The sequence below is a fragment of the Podarcis gaigeae genome, assembly GCF_964106915.1.
Source record: "Podarcis gaigeae genome assembly, chromosome: 15".
In the NCBI taxonomy this organism is placed as follows: domain Eukaryota; kingdom Metazoa; phylum Chordata; class Lepidosauria; order Squamata; family Lacertidae; genus Podarcis; species Podarcis gaigeae.
The window spans coordinates 26,589,473-26,614,359 of NC_139692.1; the positions used below are offsets into that span (position 1 = coordinate 26,589,473).

The 24,887-nt window shown below is 44.1% G+C and overlaps 1 protein-coding gene across 8 annotated transcripts in view; it reads right to left on the bottom strand.

The window, feature by feature from the left end:
• Window positions 1–24,887, bottom strand: part of LOC310832627 (protein CEPU-1) — an 819,723-nt gene that overhangs the window by 143,631 nt on the left and 651,205 nt on the right. For all 8 annotated transcript variants that reach the window (XM_083714754.1, XM_083714753.1, XM_083714760.1 and 5 more), the window contains exon 3: window positions 7,231–7,463. In XM_083714754.1, coding sequence (XP_083570880.1) covers window positions 7,231–7,463 — 233 coding nt within the window. The remainder of the gene's footprint in view (window positions 1–7,230; window positions 7,464–24,887) is intronic.

Sequence of the window (24,887 nt, forward strand, 5' to 3'; positions counted from 1 at the left end):
GTGTGACACTTTTGCAAGTCAAATTGACCTCCACACCCTTTGCAAAAGTTCCACTCTTTCAGACTTACGTATATTACTGATGCAATATCATGGGGTTGTTGTAAATATTCTGTGACATCACACATGAAGCACAGCCAATGGCTGCAGGGCATAGCCAGTTGCTATCCCTGAAATGGAACAACCTAAAAGGCAGAGTGTGCCAGCATGGGAGGGGGTACTTTGAGGGTCACCAATGTGGGGAAGGTGCCACCCCCTGAGACCTTGCTTATGCCCCAAGCCTGGATGAATGCATGTTGTTTGATGGGTGAATATGGAATGGTGGTTATTGGCTGCTGGTGCCCCTGATAATGGAGGGCACCAGGGCCCTTTGGATCACAGCCATGGTCTGCACTAGCCCAGGTGAGAGGTGGGCTGGGGTCCTTGGATGCTAGAATATTAAGGCTGCGTTCAGACAGCATTTTGTTCCATTCCCCCAACATTTCCTTACCTGATAATTTCTGCATTTTATGTGATCTTTCACAAGATTTAAAAGCTACTTCTGGAAATCTAGCAGAATCTAGTTTAGTGCTCATTTCCATGTTAATTCCTTTTAGAAACCCTCAATAATCCAGAAAGCTGGGGGAATCTTTATGCTATAATTTCCCCAACATTTTCATGAATCATGCCATGTGATGAAATTTGGTCTCAAGACATTTAGGATAAGTAACAGCTAACTGGCTGGAAAGAATTTTCTTGATGTAATATAGAGTCTTTTATTCTTGGTACTCATTGGTACAAATTATTGCAGAATTAATAATAATAATAATAATAATAATAATAATAATAATAATAATCACAGATTAGTGTGGAACAGGGCAGATAAGACTTGTGGATAGACACATGCAAAACTGACATGGACCAGAAAGAGACAAAAACTTCCTTCTACCTGTGCCCCAAGGTAACTGGATACAGGATTGCTGCCTTAGTGTCTTATGAAAGTTGAAAGGGTAAAATCATATGACATGTTCACCCAGCTACGTGGGCAGAATTTCTATCAGTCCTGCCATCGCTGGGACTCTAAAGAAAATAGGATGGATACATATACAGGGGAAGAACTCCCTGTCCTTGGAGCCTCATCCCCAGAGGAAATGCTGCAAGCCCCAGGGCAGAATTTAATTGCTTGTTGAGGGTCCCCCTCATTATCTCACTTGCAGGAATTTGCCCAAAGGCCCTTTTCTATCCCTGAGGGAAGGATGCTACGGAGAGCTCTGTGGAATGGATCCCCATTACCTTTCTGCCTTTTGCTTTAGGTGCGTGGCCACCTGGGCCCATAATTTGCCTTCAATGGCTCCACATATTATGCTGGAAGTCAATTCCACACAGACAGGTGGTTAACCTCAGCACTTTGCCCATCCCTAACAAATAAAATAAAATAAAAAGGCAAGAGGCAATGCAGAGATGGAAAAAGCATTTCAATGATCAAAATGAGCTTGTAGAAGGTGAACAAAGCCTTGAAAAAGACATGGGCTGGTTGGATGAAGAAATGGATAGGAGCTGGCGACAGCCTCGACTCTCCAAGACCAGGTGAATTACATCATGGATGGCCATCTGTCATGGATGCTTTAGCTGAGATTCCTGCAATGCAGGGGGTTGGACTAGATGACCCTTGGGGTCCCAACTCTACAATTCTGTGATTCTATGATTCTGTGGGGTGCTGAATCATCCTTCAGATGTTTCAAAGCCACTGACTGCAATCTTTGAGAATTCTTGGAAAATGGGTGAGATGGCAGACAACTACAAATGGGAATTTTGCCCCAGTTTTTAGAAGAGGGCAAAAAGGCAGATTTGGGCAATGACAAGCTTCTCAGTCTGATGCCAATGCTGGGCAAAATTCTGGATGAGATTTTTAATCAGATGATCTGTGTCAGGAGCAACCGTCAGGACCGGGTACCTCCATGCAGCTGGACTGCTGGCAGTGGAAACCCCTTATAGACTTTTTGCATGGAATAAATCCGCTGATGATATCTGGGCTTAAAGACTGAAGATAAAGTGGATTTGTTGGGTATTGTCTTGGAGTGGGTGCATTAAATAATTTTCTACATATAGCTGACAGATGAAGAATAGCAAGTTCTCTTTTTCTCTGGCTTGCTTGCTTGGTTTTCGCTTTCTCTCTCTCTTTTTATATTTGTGTTTTTATTTAGATTAGTTTTTCATACATGATAAAAAATTGATAATCTTTATATTCTTTTTCAGACTTTAATAAAATCTATCTAAAAATGGATTGCTGGCAGGGGTGGTGCTTCTAGTTACTAGGAGGAGTGGGAAAAGTTGACAGTGTGTGGGTTCAGTCAAACCCACATTTCTACTAGTGCACCAGCAGAGTGCTGAGCTCCCTGTTTCCCTGCCCTCTACCTCCCAGTAAGCACCAGTGATGCTGCTGCTGCCAAGAGCCCAGACACACTGAGTCACCTCTCCCCCTCCATCACTCCTGACCTGTAGGTAAATGGGCATCTAGAAAACAATGCCTTGATTACTACATGTCAGCAGGTGTTTATAATGCCAGGGCAACTTTATCTCCTATTTGGCAGTTACTAGCCTGGAAAAGGGACGCGAGTGACGCTGTGGTCTAAACCACAGAGCCTAGGGCTTGCCGATCAGAAGGTTGGCGGTTCGAATCCCCGCAACGAGGTGAGCTCCCGTTGATCGGTACCTGCTCCTGCCAACCTAGCAGTTCAAAAGCACGTCAGAGTGCAAGTAGATAAATAGGTACCACTCCAGCGGGAAGGTAAACGATGTTTCCGTGCTGCTCTGGTTCGCCAGAAGTGGCTTAGTCATGCTGGCCACATGACCTGGAAGCTGTACACCGCCTCCCTCAGCCAGTAAAGCGAGATGAGCGCCACAACCCCAGAGTCGTCCATGACTGAACCTAATGTTCAGGGGTCCCTTTACGTTTAGCCTGGAAAAGTTAATGGTCCAGGTAGTCAGGAACTCCATATATCTATTATATCTCTGTTTCAGAAACACGTTTTATTAGGTCTCCCATGGCAACTTGGTTGACAAGATGCTAAAATGTGGGCTGGACAACACTATTGTTAGATGGTCGAGCAACCACATCCAACAAATGCATCTTAATGGCTCTGAGTCAAACTGGAAGAAGGTCTGCAGTGGAGTGGTTGCTTCTCAAATCTGCAGAAGACACAAAGTCAGGAGGCATATCTAACAGACTAAATGATGGAATCAATATTAAGAATAATCTTCATGGGCTGGAACACTGGATAAATGTAATGTTCTGCATTTAGAGACGGACACACACACACACACACACGTCAATGACACAGCAAAGCACAGGCAGTGGGAAATCTGGCTTGACATTAGCCCATGTGAGCAGGCTCTAAGTGTGGATTGCAAGCTGTGAGCAGCCAGCATGAGTGTTGCTGAGTTCTGTGACACTTCTCAAAAACTCAGCTCATAGCTGCAAATAGCTGGAGTGTCTCCCAAATTTGAAGACTCACAAATGGGTCTGTGGAATTTGGCGGGGGGGGGGGGGGCAGTGGTGGTGGAGAGAATTTCAGCTGAGCCATAAATGCCCGCTCATAGACATTAGAGAATCATGCAGTGCACAGCCTGTCATTTCCTACACTGCAGATGGAGAGGTATATATTTGGAAAAAGTGAAAGCATATTATCAGACAATTTTGTTCCTCTTCTAGTATATCTTTAACCAAAAAGAACAAACACCATTATTTAGAAGTGATTGCAGGACAGACTACGGAAAAGTATGTTGCATCCATTTACAAGAGAACCAGGATGATGGAGAGGTTTGAGTGTCAGATGAGGATCTGGGAGTCCGGAGTTCAAATCCCTACCTAGACATGAAGCTCACTGGGTGATTTGGGGGGCGAATCACTGCCTCTCAGCTTAACCTACCTCAAAGTGTTTCTGGGAATTAAGAGAGGAAAGGGAGGAAGAAACATGTATACTATCTTGAGCTACATGGAGGAAGAGATCAAAGATAAGTTCAATTTTAGAAAAAGACACAGAGCAAAACTTCAGCAATCCATAAGAGGAGGGGGATGTGCTAGGGGTGATTTTTGAAATGAACCCTAGAGTATTTTACAAGCATAGTCCTATTTTCCTTTGTGAACTGTTGCAGCATGTGCTTTCTTCCATACACCTGCCCACAGGCCACTACCGTGGCATTATTATTATTATTATTATTATTATTATTATTATTATTATTATTATTATCAATTCATAGAGTAATAACTTATTGCCTTCTTCCATATCTCCCTCAATCTGCTCAAGAGATGTTAACAGTTCATTGACCAGCCTTTAAACACCCACAAACACTTGCAGAACTGCAAATACTCCAAATTCCAAATATTCACTTCCAAGACAGTTAAGAGAGACTTCCAGGTTGGATAGCAGGACACATCATCTCTTAACATAGCAATATCCTGTAAAGCAGAAGAACCTCAGGTGTGAGGCATGAATGTGACCCTTCAAGTCTCTCTATCTGGCCCTCAAGATACTTCCTAGCCACCCTCTCTCCCCAGGCCACACAACTCACTGGTGCTTCTTCACAGCCTCCTTCCCAATCTTTGAGAGATTTTGGGTCCTTGAACTCTGATCATTTTTCATACTTGCTTGGATGGAGGATAGAGACCAGACTCCCCGTAGGTCCCTATTTTCCAGGGACAGAAGATTTACAGAAGCCATCCTGGTTTCTGATTTGGTCCCAGAATGTCCTCCTATTACTTAGGACATCCCTATTTTCATTGGAGAAATGTTGGAGGGTAAGGAGTTATGCGACCCCTGAGCCAAGGAGATAAGTAGCTATACAGCGGTACCTCAGGTTAATAATAATAATAAATTAATAATAATAATAATAATAATAATAATAATAATAATAATAATAATAATAATTTATTATTTGTACCCCACCCATCTGGCTGGGCCTCCCCAGCCACTCTGGGCAGCTTCCATAGAAACCAAAAATACACTAAAATATCACACATTAAAAACTTCCCTGAACAGGGCTGCCTTAAGATGTCTTCTGAATGTCAGGTAGTTATTTATCGCTTTGACATCTGGTGGGAGGGCGTTCCACAGGGCGGGCGCCACTACCGAGAAGGCCCTCTGCCTGGTTCCCTGTAGCTTTGTTACAGGGACTTTATTCGTTCTAGAGGTCTGTTCTTAACTTGAAACTGTTCTTAACCTGAAGCACCACTTTAGCTAATGGGTCCTCCCGCTGCTGCTGCACCACCGGAGCACAATTTCCATTCTCATCCTGAAGCAAAGTTCTTAACCCGAGGTACTATTTCTGGGTTAGCAGAGTCTGTAACCTGAAGCATCTGTAACCTGAGGTACCACTGTACAACCTTTAGAAGACATCTGAAGGCAACCCTGTATAGGTAAGTTTTTTTAAAATGTTTTCTTATGTTTTTATATATGTCGGAAGCCACCCAGAGTGGCTGGGGCAACCCAGTCAGATGGGTGTGGTATAAATAATACAATTACTACTACTACTACTACTACTACTACTACTACTACTACTATGGAATAAGATGTCCCTGTTTTCACTGGAGAAAAGTTGGAGGGTATGTAGAGAGGGGCATGTGAATTTTTGTAGAAAGTATTGAACTGTACAAAAATAATAGTTATGTTAGTTTCTCCACCCACTTTTGCCTCTGGCCCTGTCCATGACTGGCAGGTATCCCAGAGAAGGTTGCCCAGAAAGCAATACAGCCTGCGAAAGCTTCCCCATGCGAGCTGCAAATCTTTAGCTGCCATTATGTATTCCCTTCTTGAGGAAACCAGATGTCTTCCTTCCAGAAAACAGGATGAAATGAAGAGAAAACAACCACTGCAAACAGGCAGGATTGATTTTAAATACCAGAAGATATCAAGGGCTGGGGTCAGGAAACAAGGCACCAGCTTGAGGATGGATCCAATATAATTACACCTCCTCAGCTGCTTGATTGCAGCTTCAACATTTCCCCCCCCCCTTCCATGTGATTGACTTTGATTTAAGAAATCTGGACAGGTAATAAAAGTTTGCAAGATAAACAGAAAATGCATCCCTCTTTTTTATTTTGGGTTGTTTCATGGGCAGTGGAGATGGAGAAGGGAGGGGAGCGCAAGCTCTATTTATTTTTCCTTGATTGCTTTAAGAGGAAGAAAAAGAAGAGAAAAAGAGTCCTGGAATTTATTCTTTATTTTTTATTTTTGGTCTCCTATTCATTAGTCTGTCAATAACGCTCAGCCCCAACATATCGACAGCGGATTAGCTCAGGTCGGCTTGGTGTACAAGACCAATGCCTTTCTTAACCCAGCTTGTTTCCAAATCAATACACCCATCAGCATTTGAAAATTAGCCCAAGATGAGATTCCAATAGTCAAGCTACTGTGTCATGCTAAGATGGCTTCCAGCCAAATCCTAGAGAGATGGCTGATGGCAAATGGATTAGAATCCCCTGCAACATTAATTCTACCCAAGAAGCCCCACTAGTGCACTAAGAGTGCAGCAATTCACAGACATCACACGTCCCCCTCACTCCCCAGAAAGGATGGGAGAGAAATGCAATTGAGTTGCCATTTAAAGGAGAACCAACCTAATTCACACTTTCTGAATCAATAGATGAATTGAAAATCAGCAGCCCTTCAAAATTTGCACTTCAACAGATTATTGCAATGCAGCAAACATGCATATCCTAGGGTAAGATGTGCATGCATTAGTGCAAATAACACATCAAAATGCACAATAATGGGTGAAATTGCTTTGCAGAAATGTGCATATATTAGGCAAAATTGTGTACTATTATGAGTACATCTTAGGAGAAATTTGCACCAAAATGCTAATGGATTTTCACAAGGATTTCTATTTTTTTAAAAAAACACCAACTGATGTGCTAATGTGGAAAACTAACCTACAATGGGAGAATAAGAAACTAAAATGGATAAATCCCCACACCCCTCTCTCACACTCACACATTTTTTTTTTCAGCCTGCACAATCCAAGCCACCATGCCCTTCAACTAGGCAAACAACTTTATATTTTGCACAGTCAAAATTAAGAGCAGCAAAACTAAGGGGCAGGGAAGTAAAACATGAAGGCTTCTGTGAGAGAGAGAGCGAAGACATTACATGGGTTGATTATTCTTCATGATTTTTATGCTTTCGCACCTTCAAGAACATGAGGACTAGAAACTCACTTTTCGCACAAAACCCTCAGGCTTCCCTGAGCCCCTACCTTGCACGATGAGATGGACCCGTGATGTCTTGGGGTGATTGTCCGTCTGCACGGAGCAGGTATAGGGCCCCTCATCATACACGTCCACCTCGTTTATCCGGATGGCGTAGTCAGTCTTGGTGTTGGCGATTAGCTCCACTCGCGGATCCAAACACCACTTGTCATTGCCAGCATAGAGAATGCTGCTGCGGTTGAGCCAGGCTACCCGGGTCACTCGGTTATCCACAATGCACCTGGATTCAGAAAGAGAAAGGGGCAGAAATGGTCATCACCAGCATGTGGGCCTTTTGAGAGGCTGTTTTATATGATTTCTGACACTGCGCCTTTCCCCCCTTCCCTTCTCTCCTTTTTTTAGCTTTGCTGTGAGAAGCATTTTCTCAGAGCCGGCACCTCCGTTCTCCCAAGAGGGAGATGTCAGCACTTTACTTGGATCCAAGGGCTGCACTCTGGACATCTTCCTCCATCTAAAGATTTTAACCTTAACCCTCAGATCCATTCTGGCACTCCTCCAAAGGAAAGAATATCAATTATTTCAGAAGCACACACCTTCAAGCTCTTGTTAAGCTGCCCCTTTGGTACCCAGAAACCATTTTCAAGGAAGATCGCCCACCCTTCCCTGGCCATCTCAAAGCCTCCAGTCCATTCCCTTAATTTTCCCCATGCATGGTCACTGCTAGCATCCGCCACTAACTTCTCTGCAGTTCTTGCTTCTTCGAAAGTTCATGCAACTTTCCCCTGAACTTTCTGTTCTGTACAAATTAGGCTCCAAACATCTGAAAGAAAACCTCCATCCCCACCAACCCTCTTTGGTGCTAAGATCAGAAGGGAGGAGGGGTGCAATCTTGGTTGTTCCACCACCCTCAGAAGTGCAGGGAATGGTGTGTTGAGAGAGGGCTTTCTCTGTGATAACCCTCCCCCCAATTGTGGAACCTCCTCCCCACAGAGGTGCATCCAAATACCTCACTGTACAGCTGTTTCTGTATGTTAAAGATGCACCTTTGAGAGTTTTGTGGAAGCCACCTCTCATATTGGCTTTATACTGTTCTGTTCTGGTTAGGATAATTTTACTTGTGTGTGTACTATGTACAGCGAACCTGCAATTTATCTATGTGATAGCAACCTTAGATGCACAGCTAATAAATAAATTAATGGAAAGTAGAGAAAACCTGCTGCAGAAAGAGCTTTTTGAGCCCTCCACCTTGCTTACAAGGGCTCTGAGGAGGTCATGCCAGGGCTTTCATGCAACCTTCTCAGAGCCCAGTAAGTGAGACAGAGGGTATGTCCTGCCCTGGACAGGAAGGGATGGTCAAACGGGGTGGAGATTCAGGGGTTTTCCACATGTTATTCATTTTTGCTTTTGCATGTGGACCCCTGGATTTGAACTGTTGTGTAAGCTGAAGACCGACTGCATTTAAAACTGTGTATTGACATGGGTGGCGCTGTGGGTTAAACCACAGAGCCTAGGACTTGCTGATCAGAAGGTCGGTGGTTCAAATCCCTGCGACGGGGTGAGCTCCTGTTGCTCGGTCCCTGCTCCTGCCAACCTAGTAGTTCAAAAGCACATCAAAGTGCAAGTAGATAAATAGGTACTGCTCGGGTGGGAAGGTAAACAGTGTTCCTGTGCACTGCTCTGGTTCACCAGAAGCCTCTTAGTAATGCTGGCCACATGACCCGGAAGCTGTACGCCGGCTCCCTCAGCCAATAAAGCGAGATGAGCACTGCAACCCCAGAGTCGGCCACGACTGGACCTAATGGTCAGGGGTCCCTTTAGCTTTTATTATACTCTTGTAACCAGGGGCGGGTGAATCTGCCAATTTCGGTCCCTCTCAGTTTCTCATTTTTCCAGACTTAGTTCAGTTCTCCACATTTCCACATCAGTTTGTGATTTAAGACAAAAAACCCCCACAATTCCTCGTGAAAATTTATCAGCTTGGTAGTATGAAATTATCCTCACCTACACATTCCTGAATGCAATGTTGCCTAACACATAATTCTTTGTTTGTTACGTTCACTTATATATGAATTCACATATCCATAGGCACGCTTCAGCCTAAGCATTTCTGTACACATTACTTGGCTGGAGAACTGCACTGCAAAATTCAGAGAAATGTGAATTTTAAAGAATGGCTGGATTTTGGTTTGCATACCCTGCTGGATAGTACAAATTAGATAGGTACACCTTCAGATGTGAGCTGAACTGAATTTCTCAGACCATCCTTTGTTGTAACTCTCCTTTGTATCGTACGGATATTATGGTGAAGGATAGGTAAGAAATCTCATAAATAGTTCAAAAAATCTTCTATATATATTTGAAAAGTTTTCAAAACAGGTCTGCATTCAAATTACAGAAATCTAGGAAGTTACCTTATACCAGATTAGACCATTGGTCCATCTAGCTGTCTGCTCTGACTGGCAGCACCTATCCAGATTTCAGACAGAGTGTCATTCTCAAGTTTATCTGGAGATAAACCAGGGATTGAAACTTAGACCACCTGAATTTAAAGGAGATGCCCCACCACTGAGCAATTTCCCTTACCCATAAATCCACACTTACTAGAGAGATACCCTGCTGAACTTTGCGGGTTGTGCAACACAATCCTCAGTATGTTGGGTAGATAAGGCTGACAGTTCCTCAATGGCAGGGATGAGGAACCTGTGGCCCATCAGATGGTGTTGGGTTCCAGTTCCCACCAGCCCCTGCCAACATGGCCAAAGCTCAGGAATGATATGAGTAGATTGGATAGAATAAAGACTTATTTGAAACCACCATCCTCCTTTCCTCTGACACTGTTAGATTCAGTGCATATCGCGTCAACATAAAATATACAGAAATCTCATTTCCATACAATCCAATTAAACAACAACAATAATAAACCACCCAGGACGTCAACATTTCCAGTGACAGTTTATTTCACGTCACTCCAAAGCACCGAGATCTGAATTGGAACTTTCATGTTCCCAATCAGAGGTGGGACTGGGGGATTTTTTTTTTTTTTGTCAATTTCCAGCTGTTTCCAGTCACATTCAATGTACTGCAATCCCCAGCACATTTTTTTTCCAGATTTCCTCACTTGCATATCAACCACTTTGCAACCTCATTTCATGAGCGCTTTATCTGACGCATTTTGGATTTCTCACTTGTCCTTGATCCCAAATCTTGAATGGCACTATTAAACGGAGGCAGCGCATGCCGCCAAGGCATCTCATTTTGACAGCACCACCAACCCCCCTCCAGCGAGAAAGCTGGCCGAGAAGAGGCTCCCTTTAAAGCATGCTTTATGTTTAACAGCCCTCATAACTCAGAGGAAGAGCGATGTTAAAAGGCCAATGATGGGGGATAATGTCCAAACGTAAAACCTGCTCACGCTAAAGACAGAGTGTTTGTATTCCATCCACTGCTTACTCCATTACGTCGTCGTCGACATCTTTTTTTAACAGTGGTTGTGATACAAGCTGATTCCTGGGTTCCCAACTGATGGATCACCAAATATTACACAGATGTCACCCAACACAAGTAGAGCTAATGGACCGCACATCAGATTGCTGCAGTCAATGAACCAAGGCAAGTCCCCCACCATTTAGGAAAGAGGCACATCAACATTTCCAGGACACTACAAGGCCTTGCTTAATAGCGGTGCTTAATTGAGACTCAGCCTTGCACACTTCCCATTCTTTTCAATAGGAATTGCGCAGCACAGTGTCCTGGCAGATCATGAACCATGAACACCAAGTATGTATAAACAATGCACAGATGCACGACTACCATGGATAGGAAGAGTGCACACACACACACACACATATACACACACACTGCCCATTCGACTGGGTTGCCCCAGCCACTCCGGGTGGCTTGCAACAAATTAAACACAGTATATAAGCACAAACATCACAAACTTCCCTATACAGGGCTGCTGGGGACTTGGCTAAGCAGACTCAGTGATTTCAACACAAATCCAGGGAAATGAGTTCATGTGTGGGGAGCCTCTGGGGATACAAGGAGACTATAGCAAGGAGGTGTCCTCTCAAAGTAGCAGTGATAGGATTTTTAAGGATATATATATATATATATATATATATATATATATATATATATATGTATATATATATCCTTAAAATGGTTCTGAAAATGAATTGACAGCTAGCACAACAATTTAAAAACAGGGTTTCTAGAGATGGAGAGATATGCTGTCGTTATGATATATTTCTGACTGTGGAAGGGAAGAGGTGGGAAGTTTCTCATGCCAGCGAGAAGGATTTTAGAAAAAAAATCTCTTTCGAGTTCCCCTTCTCTCTCCCCTTCTCCTCATGCCTGACCTTTGTGAAATGCCGAGGTCTGGGAACCTGTGGACAATAATGGAGGCAGACAGTGTGTAATCCAACCATTCCCTCCATCAAATGGGCATTTAAGTGCTTTTGAAAGGCAGCGGGGCACAGGCAACGCATGACGATGCAGTGAAATAAGTGTTTTCACCCTTCACAGCGCCTGGTCACACAATCTCCCCTTATCACATGGAGACACTCCTCAAGGCCCCAAGATGCACAGAGCCAGGATGCCCACCACACACCGGTCACAATCTCTTCTTAAAGCTCCAGAGTCAAGCACCAACACAAGGGTTAGTTTTTACGGTCCCCAGAAGGGCAGGAGCCTAAGGTTTCAGTCACAGGGATCCTCTGTGCTTCACTTTGAGCAAAAGACATGATGCCCAGATTAGTTTGAATGGGGACTGAGTTGCTTGATATGTTTTCATTGTCGTCTTCCTTTTCCATTTTTGGGCAAACCACATAGAAATCCTGGACAAACAAAAAACAGTATGTAAATGCTTAAATTTATTTTATTTACTTATTTCGTAAAATGTACACACTGCTTGGTTGTAAAACAACAACAACAACAACAACAACAACAACAACCACACCTCAAAGAGGTTTACAAAAATATAAAACAATCAAATTATCAATAAAACAATTTAAAGTTTCAAAACATTAAAATAGCAATAGACTAAAAGCGAATTAAAACCCACATCAACTTTCTCAACATCTGGGTAGGCTTGCCAAAACAAGGATGTTTTTAGAAGGTAGTGAAAAGAGTATAGTGAAGGCACATGCCTGATATCAACAGGCAGGGAGTTCCAAAGTGTAGGTGCTGCCAAACTAAAAGATGGAGCTCTTGCAAATGTGGAAGGGTTATTAGGTGGCACCTGTAACAGTGCCAGTTCTGCCAATCGAAGCAAAGGTGAATGCATAAATACACAGGTGACAAAGAACATCATTTGATTGGCCATAACTTCCTCTTAAGTCCTGGTATATGGAGACTCTCTCCAACAATGAAGAAAATACACTTTTCATATGCTCAGAGGAACAGTCATACATTTGCACTATTTCAGTCTTTAGTTTCTTGACACTGAAAATATGCTGCTAAAGAGAGGTACTGAACAGCCTTTGATGGGTGTGACGGGAGCCCTTTTCCACACAAAGTTGCCCTAGGTATGCTTTAGACTATGATGTTCTGTACCTTGGCTACAACCAGAATGCAGAATTAGGGTCCTTGTTAGTTAACGGATCCACCTGTATTCACAAAACACAATCTTTTACATATGCAAACACTTCCAATCATCAACCTCCGGTTGTGGCAACTGGCCAAAAGGATAACATTCAGGAAAACACTGGTTGGTTTGCAATCACTGCTGTTTAAAAAGTGACAGGCAGGAAATACATCAAGAACCCTGACACGTCGCAAACCCTCGAGAACAATCATGCCTAATTTCAAGGGGAGGTGTCTTTCTTTGCATTTTGCGTGTTCCAAGTGGGGCCACAACACCAAAAGCACCAGCTACAGAAGGTTGCAGGGTCTGCTTCCTTCTCTTTCTCCCTCTCCCCCCGTTTCCTCACCTCCCCCTTTTATTTGTGGCTCACTCCTGCCAGCTCAAATCCTGCTGTCAGCTTCCATGCAGCATACAAATCCCATTTCTTCAGGCAGGACTTAGCTGTGCATTAAACTGGGTGCAGGATTCCAGCTCCCCTTAACCACCTTATGCACGCAAATCTTTCCACAAGCTCCGTTGGTGCACCCGCTTGCGTTCCTCCGCTTCAAGGCTGCCGCCGCCTGATCCTTGCCTTTCCTGACAGGATGAGCTCAAAACAGCTCAGCGAGTACTGTGCCTCTCGCCTCACTCCCCAATCCCCTAGACCTCACTGCCTTTGGCAGCTGTGGCGATGCAAACAACAGCAAGCTTAGAATCGGCCCTTGTTATGCTGAACTCTAGGAATCTCAAAGTCTTTTTACACACACACACAGGGAGGAGGCACACACTCACATGCACAGACAAAGATAGAGGTACAATCATAAAAAAACCAAAACATCCTTCTGCAGAGCCATGGCAACGAGGAGAAAGCGAGAGAAAGGCCAACAAGTAGTGTTTTGCGTCAGGAAATAAAAGGAGAAAAGTCACTAGCAAGAGAGTCAATTCAGTCCAGGAAGAGGAACAAAGTGTCACAGAAGACAACTCCAACAGGTCTTGCTCATTCTTTAGAAATTTCTATAGAAAGCTTCCCTAACTGAACAACGTTTTTTAAGAATGAAACAATATGGTGTTACATGCTGCCCCAAACTCCAAAAAGCAAGAGACTCCAGGGATTCCAAGTACTTGCATGTGTTCAGTCTCCTGGTGACTTGTCGTGTCTTAAGGATATACGGCTTTATTTTCACATGTCTACAACCTGAGCATGGGATGGAGGAAGGCCTCACAGCATTAGGTCCCCAACAGATCTTGCTTCTCCATTAGTTGCAGCCCTGGATCCAGCACAGAGCAAGCAGGTCTCTGTGTATCCAGCTTCCATTCTGCTCCTTAGCTCAGCTCTCACACACTGCATTGGCTATTGTCCTTTTATCTACCAGCCAGGTGGTAGCCTGGAGGGCACTGTCACTTAACTGTAGCTCTCTCAACCTGACTCCTTCGTTTGGGATGCTGCTGAGGACACTTAACTGGCCAGGTATGGTCACTATCTGACCAGTTCAACAACTGAACCCTCCATTAGATCTGAACATTCACTGGGTACATAATCCCAAGAACTGGAAGGGACTCGGGGCATCATCTAGACTAACCCCCTCCCCCCCAAAAAACCTACAACAATACTGAAAGGCTTTGGAGGTAGCCACTCAGTTTGATCATCCAGTTTAGATATGGGTAATTTGTTCTCCCGTTCCAATGTGCCGTTCTCCATCTGCATTCCAGTGGATCAGATGGAGTCAGTGAATGCATTCTTTTCTGTTGCTCAGTGAAGGCAGAGCTGGGAATTTAGTCTAACTGGTTGTGATACCTATGTATGGCCTTAGCTGACAGGACTCAAGTGCGGGGCTCCTGTCGATCTGGGTCCTGCTAGACCTACAGATCCATCACACTTAGCAACTTCCACGCAGGCAGCAGTGGACCAGTTGGTACAGAATCCTACATTGAAGTTACTTATGAGTAAACATAATAAGATTGCACTGCTTTAACAAACAGCATTCACATACATTGTCTCACCCATTTTTACAACAGCCCTGCAGGGGCAGGTCAGTATTATTAACCCCATGTTGCAGAAGGAGGGAACCAGCCTGAAGAAGTGATGGACATTTAATCCTGTTAAGATCATTTTGTTTATTTTCTTACAGTGTTTTTATTCTGCCATTCAACATGCTTATATTGCACGGTGGCAGACACATTCAAAATAAAATGAAATGTACCAAAATTACCAAGAAACATAAATGTCATAAAAGCCTGACATTTCTTAAAAGCAAAAGAGTAAGCAGCAGTAGCAGAACAATAAACCACTAAAAGCAATTTGAGAACAAAACAAAACAACCCACTTTTGAAATGAAACGGGTCAAATGAAATGGTTGTAGGCTGGCACATAAATTCACAGGATGAGGCATCAGGCCGTCAAGCCTAGAGCTGGGATACCACTACTGAGAAGGCCTGATCCAAGGTCACTGCCCATAGAGCCCTGGTCAGAGCGAGGTGAATGAACCTGTCTGATTCAGTTTCCCTTTCTCACTTTTCCAAACTTAAATTCAGCTATCCCCATTTCCACACTGGTTCGTCTTAAATCCTTATGAACATTCACCAGCAGGTTGAAGTTCTCCAAAATGTTCATCTTTTTGCAAAACAATTTCCTTCATTATAATGCATTTGTGTATGTTATTTTCAGCAATATATGCATTTCATACAGATTTCAGCCTAGTATATGCATTTTTGGGGCACATTACATGGTGGGAGAACTGTGTTGCAAAATTCGGAGAACAGCAAACTTCAAAGGATGACTGGGTTTCAGTTCACATCTTGTTTCAGAAAGTGCCAGTGTGGTAGGAGCATATAGCACAGAAGCAATCCCTGAAATACCCTGTTCCAGGGAGTGAATAATCTCAGGCCCAGATAATGACTTTTGCCTCTCAAGCTTCTCTCTCTGGTACGTGGGATTCTCTACAACACACACACACCATTTACCCAGGGTGCAACCACTACTGATGCCACTCAGTTCCCTTGTGAGGATTTTTTCAGGGATTTCTGCCTGGCTGGAATGTGTTCTTGAACTCTGATATTGTCTCTTGCTTCTCTGGATAGAGGGGTATATAAGTGCCATTGGTTGTGTGCCTCTGAACCGAGTGTGGTTTTAAATCTGGAAAGGCGACAAACAAATAAAATGATTGATAATGATTGATTGAATGCCTGTTGCTGGGAATCCCAAGTGGGTAGCATTCACTCAGATCCTGCTTGTGAGACCATCAACAACCTACCAACCATCTTGCCCCTTGCAAGGTGAGGTCTTGTTGGTGCTACCATCACTAGAAGGCTGCCCAGTTGGCACTGACCCATGACAGGGCCTTTTCTGTGTTGGTTCCCGAGTTGTGGAATGCCATCCCTAGCGAGGTGTGCCTGTCTCCATCATTATTAACCGCAAGGCAGAATATGAAAACAAGCTTATTTACCCAGACGTTTCGTGGCTCCATTACACTGTTCCATGCAACCCAGGGATCATCAGGTAGAAGAATGTTTTTAGACATAATTGCCTTTTGAATGTTTTTAACTGAAACCGCTTTTAGATGTTTTTGATTGTAATGGTTTTAGAATGTTTTAAATGTTTTAGAGTGCTTTTGCTTCTAGATTGTGTATCTGTTTGCCACTCTGGGCTCCTTAACAATAAATAATAAATAAGTGGTTGGCCACTGTGTGAACAGGATACTGGACCAGATGGGTCACTAGCCCAGCCCAGCAAGTTCTTCTTCTGTTTATTATTATTTATACCGCCTACAAGACAAGTTGGTTAGAGCGTGGTGCTGATAATGCCAAGACTGCAGGTTCAATCCCCAGATGGGACAGTTGCATTGCAGGGGATTAGACTAGATGGTCCTCTGAGTCCTTTCTACTGCAATTCTATGATTCTAAGGCACACTGGCCCAAGCCATACGCTGCTATTCCCTTCCTCACCTGACGATGACCCTGAGCCCTGAACACACCCCATCTCCCTTAAGAGACCAAGCCAATCTCCAGATGCAGAATATGATCATAAGACTCCCAGCCAAGCCTTAGTGCCTTTGACACAGAGTTCCTCAGTTCCTTTCCCCTTCCTGCATACACCCCAATTTCCCCACAAATGAATGAAGTGAGGGGGATGGGGATGGGTGGGACACCAAATGATCAAAGTGCAAGAGATGCTTCCTCCTGGTGTGCTGTTGCCTCTTATGCAAATCACCTGCAGAAGTTGGGCTATGGAACATGTTTCAAACCCAGCAGGACACAGAGGGAATGAATAATATTAATCAGGCCCGGGGAAAGAGCAAAGCAAAATTAGCCCTCTGATTGCTGTTCTCATTGCAATTCAGGAGAGGAGGTCAAAATCTTTTTTGGAGGGTGGGTGGGGAGACGGCAAGCTTTCTTCAAATTGCACCAAAAAATGCCCCACCCTTCCTGCATCAAGTCCACAAGGCCTTGGCCACCTGTCTAGCCAGGAGTTTCCAGAGGTGAAATCCCAGCCCAGTTCCCATCATGCAATGAAAGAGAAGTTCATACCAGGCACCATCACTTCTGGATAGTGAGCTGGGTGTTGTTTGTGCATCAATGGCTTCACTGGAATCTACAGACAGTACTGAGCTAGATGGACGAATGGTCTGACATGGGATAAGACAGCTTCCGATGTTCCACTGTGCTGAATTGTTCTATCCATTCCCTCAACACAGCCAAGGTCTTGCTGACAGGTTCTGACTTTGGTTAAGTTGTAATAGCCTGCGTGCCATCTCACAGGAACCAAAGCCTTGAGAAACGAAACTGGCCCATGGGCACAGGTGAGGGGGGGAATAGAGTCACCTGGCAGGGTGGAAGTGATCTTGCCTTTGCCCTTCACATGTCTCCTTGGTGAAAAGCTCATGGGATCTTCAACACAGCTCCCTCCTCTCCCTCTCCTGTCGTTAGACACCTCAGCACTCCCCTTTGTCCTTGCTGCGAACTTGGAAATTTAGATGAAGCTGTAAAATCCACTGACAGCTCTGTGTTGGCAGAGGCACACGGTCCTCCAGCTGATATCTGGGTGATATACAGTGATGACCCTCAGGAGCAGGTAACCGCTTCAACGCCACATGTACAAAATGAAATGCAAAAGTGGAGAGAAATGGCATAGGGGAATAGGGGAGGAAATGATTCAAAAAGAAAAGAAAAAGATGAGAGTGACTTATGAGTTTCCATTGCCACCCAAAGCAAACTTACAGGCAATTTCAAAGTTTTCTGTTTGGAATAAGAGTAATAATAATAAAAATTCTGAGGATTGCTGTGGGACACTAGCATTATCCAGAAAAGTTTTTTTTGGGAAGAGAGCTCATGCACCCCATATTCTCCAAAGGAGGGAGCTGCTGCTCAATCATGAAAATATTCAAGGAAAGCTAAGTCAGTTCCCAAAGACCTAATGAAGTTCATTTAGCTAGTGTGTCTGCAGGTTCAAGAATACTCCAAGATCCCAAACCTACAGATGGGGTTTCCATAGCTCAGTGGCAAACCATAACCTTGGGTGCAAAAGGTCACGGGTTCAATCCAGCTCAGGGATAGAGATTTGCCAATTTCATTTTTTTCTCAGTTTCCCAGTCACAAGTTTTGTTCACACAATAAATTTGCACATCAGTTTGCAAATCATTTTTATAGAACGTCACTAAACATCAGCATATTAGAATATACACATTTTGCAAGCAATTTCCCCAATATAATGTATTTTTGCTTGTCATTTTCAGCTATGGATGCATTTTTTATGCACACTTCCTCTTAATATACCCAATTTTTTTTGTACATTTCATGTAGAATGTATCACAACATACATTGGAAGAATCCCAAATTACAAAAAAAGCTAAAGCCCAGGTTCTGCATTGTTTTGAGAAGTTCGAATTTACTAGGTTTGCAAATCCAACCCAAAATTTATCCAATATGCTATTTTAGTGGAAAGAATCTCAGGCAGCATGTTATATGGAAAACCTATTTGCCACAGGAACAAACTTCATGTCTTCTTAATCATGTTAAGGCACATAATATACAGAAGTATTCAAAATCTAAATAGTAAATACTAAATAGTAACCAAAATCAACATTGGGACAGTGATGCATGGGAAGGATGGGGTTAACACGTTCCCCCTTGCCACAGTCCAAATGAAAATCCTGCTCCCAAAACCATTTTCAGTCCCAGGAGAAATGTTTCCACTGGTGACAATGGAAGCTTCCCAATCAGATCTGATAGCAGCTTTGGGTGTGGGTTTGCGGTGGTCAGTGGGACAATGCCACAAGCTGGGCGTTACAGTTGCCATCCTGATCAGCCCTGGAGCTCCTCATTTATACCAGCCAGTCAGAAGAAGCAATACCAGATGGACAAAGTGTCTGATCTCCTTTAAGGCAGCTTCCTCGGCTCCTAGGATTCCTCCACAGCCCCTTACTGAAGCTCAGACATCCAGCTTGTAAGAACCAAATCTCAGGTTGCATTTTATTTTAAATGCAAATGCCTCACGCTTAAGACTGTAAGGATCATGTTGCTGTAAGAATCAAGAGGCAGGAATCCTGTGTTTTAACAGCAACAACCATTCCTTTTTCTTCCTGGGAAGTGAATGGATGAAAGGGCAAACTTGGGGTTCAGCATGCAGTGGTACAGGGGAAAGCCCCCTTCCTGTCCTTTGCTGACCAACTGCACTGCCTGCCAGCCCTGGATTTGCTCGATGCAAAGCCTGTAAACCAGAGAGATGGGCAAAGGCTTTTGGTGCCGCAGGCAGAGGCAGCCTGGGACACCCACTCCTTGTGCTTGCCTTCCCATATAGTGCATGCACGACTGTGTGCGCTTGTGCGACATGCGGCATTAGGAATCTAATTCCGAGCTGCTTCTTGACAGGCCCTGAAATTGGAGAGCTTCTGAGCAGTGGGAGATTAAGTCCTTTCAAAAGAAGCACTGGCTAAGAAGCTCAACATATTCTCAACCTTGATGGATGAGTCATGGGAATTGGTGGCGGGAAATCAGTCAGAAGAGGGAGGGGTGAGGAAGGTGGCACAGCTGGGTCGTGAGGCAGAAATCAGCCCATCTGGGCCAAGGAAGGTCCTCTCTCCAAAGGCTTTTCCAGCTTCCCCCTCCTCCAAGGCATGTGGGCTCATGTCACTCCTTTCCCAACTCCTAGGGCCCCTCTAGAGTTTTCCCCTAGGTTTATTCTGCAACATGTCATTGGCCACATTCACACCATACATTTAAAGCACAACACTGCCACTTTAAACATAACTTCTTCCCCCAAAGGATGCTGGGGCTGCAGCTTGTTAAGGGTGCTGAGAGTCATTAGGAGACCGCCCCCCTATTCCCCCCCCCCCAGAGCTGCAATTCCCAGAATTCTCTGTGAAGAAGGATTGATTGTTAAAGTGCTCTGGAACATATTCTAATTCTTAGAATATGATTTATTGGGGTTTCCACAGAAATCTTCCTGCTCCCCTGGATTTAACATGTGAAATCATTTTGCAGAACTCAAAAGGCTAATTTAACATATTATTGCATTGCACATACTGTAGTACCTGATACACACTGGCTCTCATCATCATCACCTCTGATATGTCAAGGTTGTTGGCAATAAATGCTCATGTTAAATTCCTCTTAGCAGAAGGTGATGGTCCGTCTCCCTTCATGCAACCAATGTTTCAATGAGTGCCAAATTCTTTTTCAACCATGAACTGGGTACCCAAATACTTTCCATTTTTGCTTTGTTAACACTTAACACTTAATGGTTTGCAAATGAAATCAACCCACCTTATCTCAGAACATCCAGGGGTGGAGACTGTTTTTACCAGATACAGAGCTTGGTAACTGCTATGCTCAAGAGTGATGCATCCAATTTATTACATAGTGGGAAATCACCAGCCCAAATGGTGGGATTTCCCCTCCCACTCCCCAATAAATAAATCCTGAATAGATTTATTCAGAGCCAGAAAAGTAAGAAAGTAAGAATTATTGTATGTAAGGCTGGAAGAGCACTTTCAGAGCAAGATAGAAAGAAGGTATGTGTCAGCTGCATTCAGAAAAAAAGAATGCTAGTATAGTTGTAAATCACCTGATCTACCTCACAGGGTTGTTGTGAAGATCAAGGAGGAATCAGCATGCATTCTGAGCAGGGATTCAAAGCTCAGTGGTTCAGGTTCAGTGCTCTAGCCGCTATACTCCATCGGCTGTCACTTTATGCTGTTGGAGTTAAGATCCTGACCCTAGAGATACTGTAGATGCCATGGAGAATAAACTCTACACATGCTTTAAATCACAGAACTGTAGAGCTGGAAAGGGACCCTGAGCATCACCTAGTCCAACCCCCTGCAATGCAGGAATCTCAACTACATCTTACATGACAGATAGCCATCCAAATTCTGTTTAAAAAGCTCAAGGAAGGAGACTCCACCTTCTCTCATGACAATCTGTTCCTCTATCTACCAGCTCATGCTGTCAGAAAGTTATTCCTGATCTTCAGTTAGAATCTTATTTCTTGTAATGTGAATCCATTGGTTTATGCCTTACCCTATAGAGCAGGAGAAAACAAGCATGCTCCCTCTTCCATGTGACAGCCCTTTAAATATTTGAAGAGGGCTCTCACGTCTGCTCTCATTCTCCTCTTTTCAAGGCTGAACATACACAACTCTCTCAACCATTCCTCATAAAGCTTGGTTTCCAAACCCTTTATCATCTTGGTCTGTGAGCACCTAGAAAGGAATGCTGTGATCACCAATAGTCAGCATGGATTTCTGAAAAAATAAGTCATGTCAGACTAACCTGATCTCGTTTTTTGACAGAATTACAAGCCTGGTAGATGAAGGGAACACAGTGGATGTAGCCTACCTTGATTTCAGCAAGGCATTTGACAAGGTACCCCATGATATTATTGTAAAGAAGCTGGTAAAATGCGGTCTTGACTATGCTACCACTCAGTGGATTTGTAACTGGCTGACTGACCGAACCCAAAGGGTGCTCATCAATGGTTCCTCTTCATCCTGGAAAAGAGTGACTAGTGGGGTGCCACAGGGTTCTGTCTTGGGCCCGGTCTTATTCAACATCTTTATCAACAGCTTGGATGATGGACTCAAGGGCATCCTGATCAAATTTGCAGATGACACCAAACTGGGAGGGGTGGCTAACACCCCAGAGGACAGGATCACACTTCAAAACGACCTTGACAGATTAGAGAACTGGGCCAAAACAAACAAGATGAATTTTAACAGGGAGAAATGTAAAGTATTGCACTTGGGCAAAAAAAATAAAATAAAAAATGAGAGGCACAAATACAAGATGGGTGACACCTGGCTTGAGAGCAGTACATGTGAAAAGGATCTAGGAGTCTTGGTTGACCACAAACTTGACATGAGCCAACAGTGTGATGTGGCAGCTAAAAAAGCCAATGCAATTCTGGGCTGCATCAATAGGAGTATAGTATCTAGATCAAGGGAAGTAATAGTGCCACTGTATTCTGCTCTGGTCAGACCTCACCTGGAGTACTGTGTCCAGTTCTGGGCACCACAGTTCAAGAAGGACACTGACAAACTGGAACGTGTCCAGAGGAGGGCAACCAAAATGGTCAAAGGCCTGGAAACGATGCCTTAAGAGGAACGGCTAAGGGAGCTGGGCATGTTTAGCCTGGAGAAGAGGAGGTTAAGGGGTGATATGATAGCCATGTTCAAATATATAAAAGGATGTCACATAGAGGAGGGAGAAAGGTTGTTTTCTGCTGCTCCAGAGAAGCGGACACAGAGCAATGGATCCAAACTACAAGAAAGAAGATTCCACCTAAACATTAGGAAGAACTTCCTGACAGTAAGAGCTGTTCGACAGTGGAATTTGCTGCCAAGGAGTGTGGTGGAGTCTCCTTCTTTGGAGGTCTTTAAGCAGAGGCTTGACAACCATATGTCAGGAGTGCTCTGATGGTGTTTCCTGCTTGGCAGGGGGTTGGACTCGATGGCCCTTGTGGTCTCTTCCAACTCTATGATTCTATGATTCTAGGAACCATTAGCGAGAGACACTCCCCTTTATTATCATTTCACTGTAAGTGTAGATCTCTGGAGCTCAAATCAAATTTCTGGGGGCTCAAATGAAGAAAAATACAGAGGCAAGGGAAGGGGGATTGGGGGCTGTACCCAATTCTGACTATACTCAAAGTAGACCCATTGAAAGCAATAGACTTACTTGTGCCTATTGATTTCAATGGGTCTAAGCTGAGTAGCTCTGGATGTAATCTATACTGTTAGGCAACGAAAGAGAAAATCCTCATTTTAAGAGCTGGATATAGCAGAGAATGACTAACAACATCTTAGTTTGCTATTGGGTATAAAAGAAATTAAAAGAAAATAAATCTGGGCAACCTGAGTCCTGCACACATTCAGCCACCTCCGCAGCTGCCCCGTTGTTTGATTGACTTCCCTTTTTTAATCCACTTATTTTGGATTCATGGCTGTGTGGCTCTCCGGGGACAGCGGAGAAACATCCCTGGTATCGTGCTAACAAAAGTACCCTCAGAGAGATCCACCCAGGGACCTGAGTCCAGGTTGCATGGTCCATTATCTCTTATCACACATGCAGCTGGAACTAGTCAACACATGCGCAGTGGGAGAACATCAGCACAAAGTGTGCAAACAAAGGGAGTTATTATTTAAATCAGCGGGGTCTGCATTAATACCAATCTCTGGCATCCAGAAGAGCAGAGGGATGTAGGGATTTGAGATATAGCAGAGAGATCAGGTAGCAGATGGCTGAGTGCCAGGGACATCCGTCCCCTCAGGTCCCTCCTGTTTGATTTTGACTCCCGTGGCATCTGCCTGCGCATGTCCCATTAGTACCGATAATATTTATCGTGCGTGTTCTACACCTGAGCCTCCTCCCCAGTCAATGCTGATACATTTCTCCTTCTCTCCTTTGCCTTCCTCCAAATATTTGCATGCATCGGTTAATTCAGTCTCACCTTGACCCCGCTGTGAGGCTTACGCTCACCTGAGTTGCAAAAAAGAAAAAGAATTTGGGTTTGTAAACGCAGCAACTAGAGACGCAGCCCAATTGTGCCTGAAAGGCAATCAAATTTGGATGTTCCTGCTTTGGGGGTGGAGGGGGGCGGACATTGATTGACCAACCACCATGGAAATTAGAGGGAAGCAAATATTAGCACAGAAGTTTGCAGCAGGGTGATTAGCAATCCCTACTTGGGATTCAGAGAATGAAATGCATCAGTCAAGCAGTGGGTGCTGTCTACCTCACTGGCTCTTCTGTTGGAAGTCCAGGACTGGCAAACTCTCCATGCAAGAGGTTGGTAAGACTAGGGAGAGGGAGTTTTAACCTTCTTCTAAAGACCCTTTCTTGATGACCCTTCCCAGAAGGTGGGCATTCATTTCATTAGAAGAACCACACACATACTAGGGTGATATGTGTAAGTTTGCCTTAAATGGAAGAAGAAGAAGAAGAAGAAGAAGAAGAAGAAGAAGAAGAAGAAGAAGAAGAAGAAGAGTAGGAGTAGTAGTAGTAGTAGTTTGGATTTGATATCTGGCTTCATCACTACCCGAAGGAGTCTCAAAGTGACTAACATTCTCCTTTCCCTTCCTCCCCCACAACAAACACTCTGTGAGGTGAGTGGGGCTGAGAGACTTCAAAGAAGTGTGACTGGCCCAAGGTCACCCAGCAGCTGCATGTGGAGGAGCGGAGACGCGAACCTGGTTCCCCAGATTACGAGTCCACCGCTCTTAACCACTACACCACACTGGCTGTAGCCCAATGGTAGATCATCTGCCTTGGTGCAGAAGCTCCCAGGTTCAATCCCCATCATCTCCAGGTACACAACATCTCTGTGTTGTTTTGCCAAATGGCCAGGAGAGTCTCCCCACATTCCTTTAGCACCTGATGAGAAGTCTGGATAATCAGGCGAGTGATATGATTCTCCTCACCCACTTGGTAGGGTGATACAAGCAAGTGGTGTTATATGCATACCATGGGATGTTACCACTTGGCAAAGACTCATGTTCATTCAACCACAGCAAAGGAAGTTCTACAAACAGAACAAGTGGAGCAGGACACCAGCGTATACCAGCTGTGATGGTCAAGGCAGATCAAAGATTCCTTGGTATTAGTTTAAGAGGTTTAAACTATGGAACTAACTCCCACAGGAGGCAG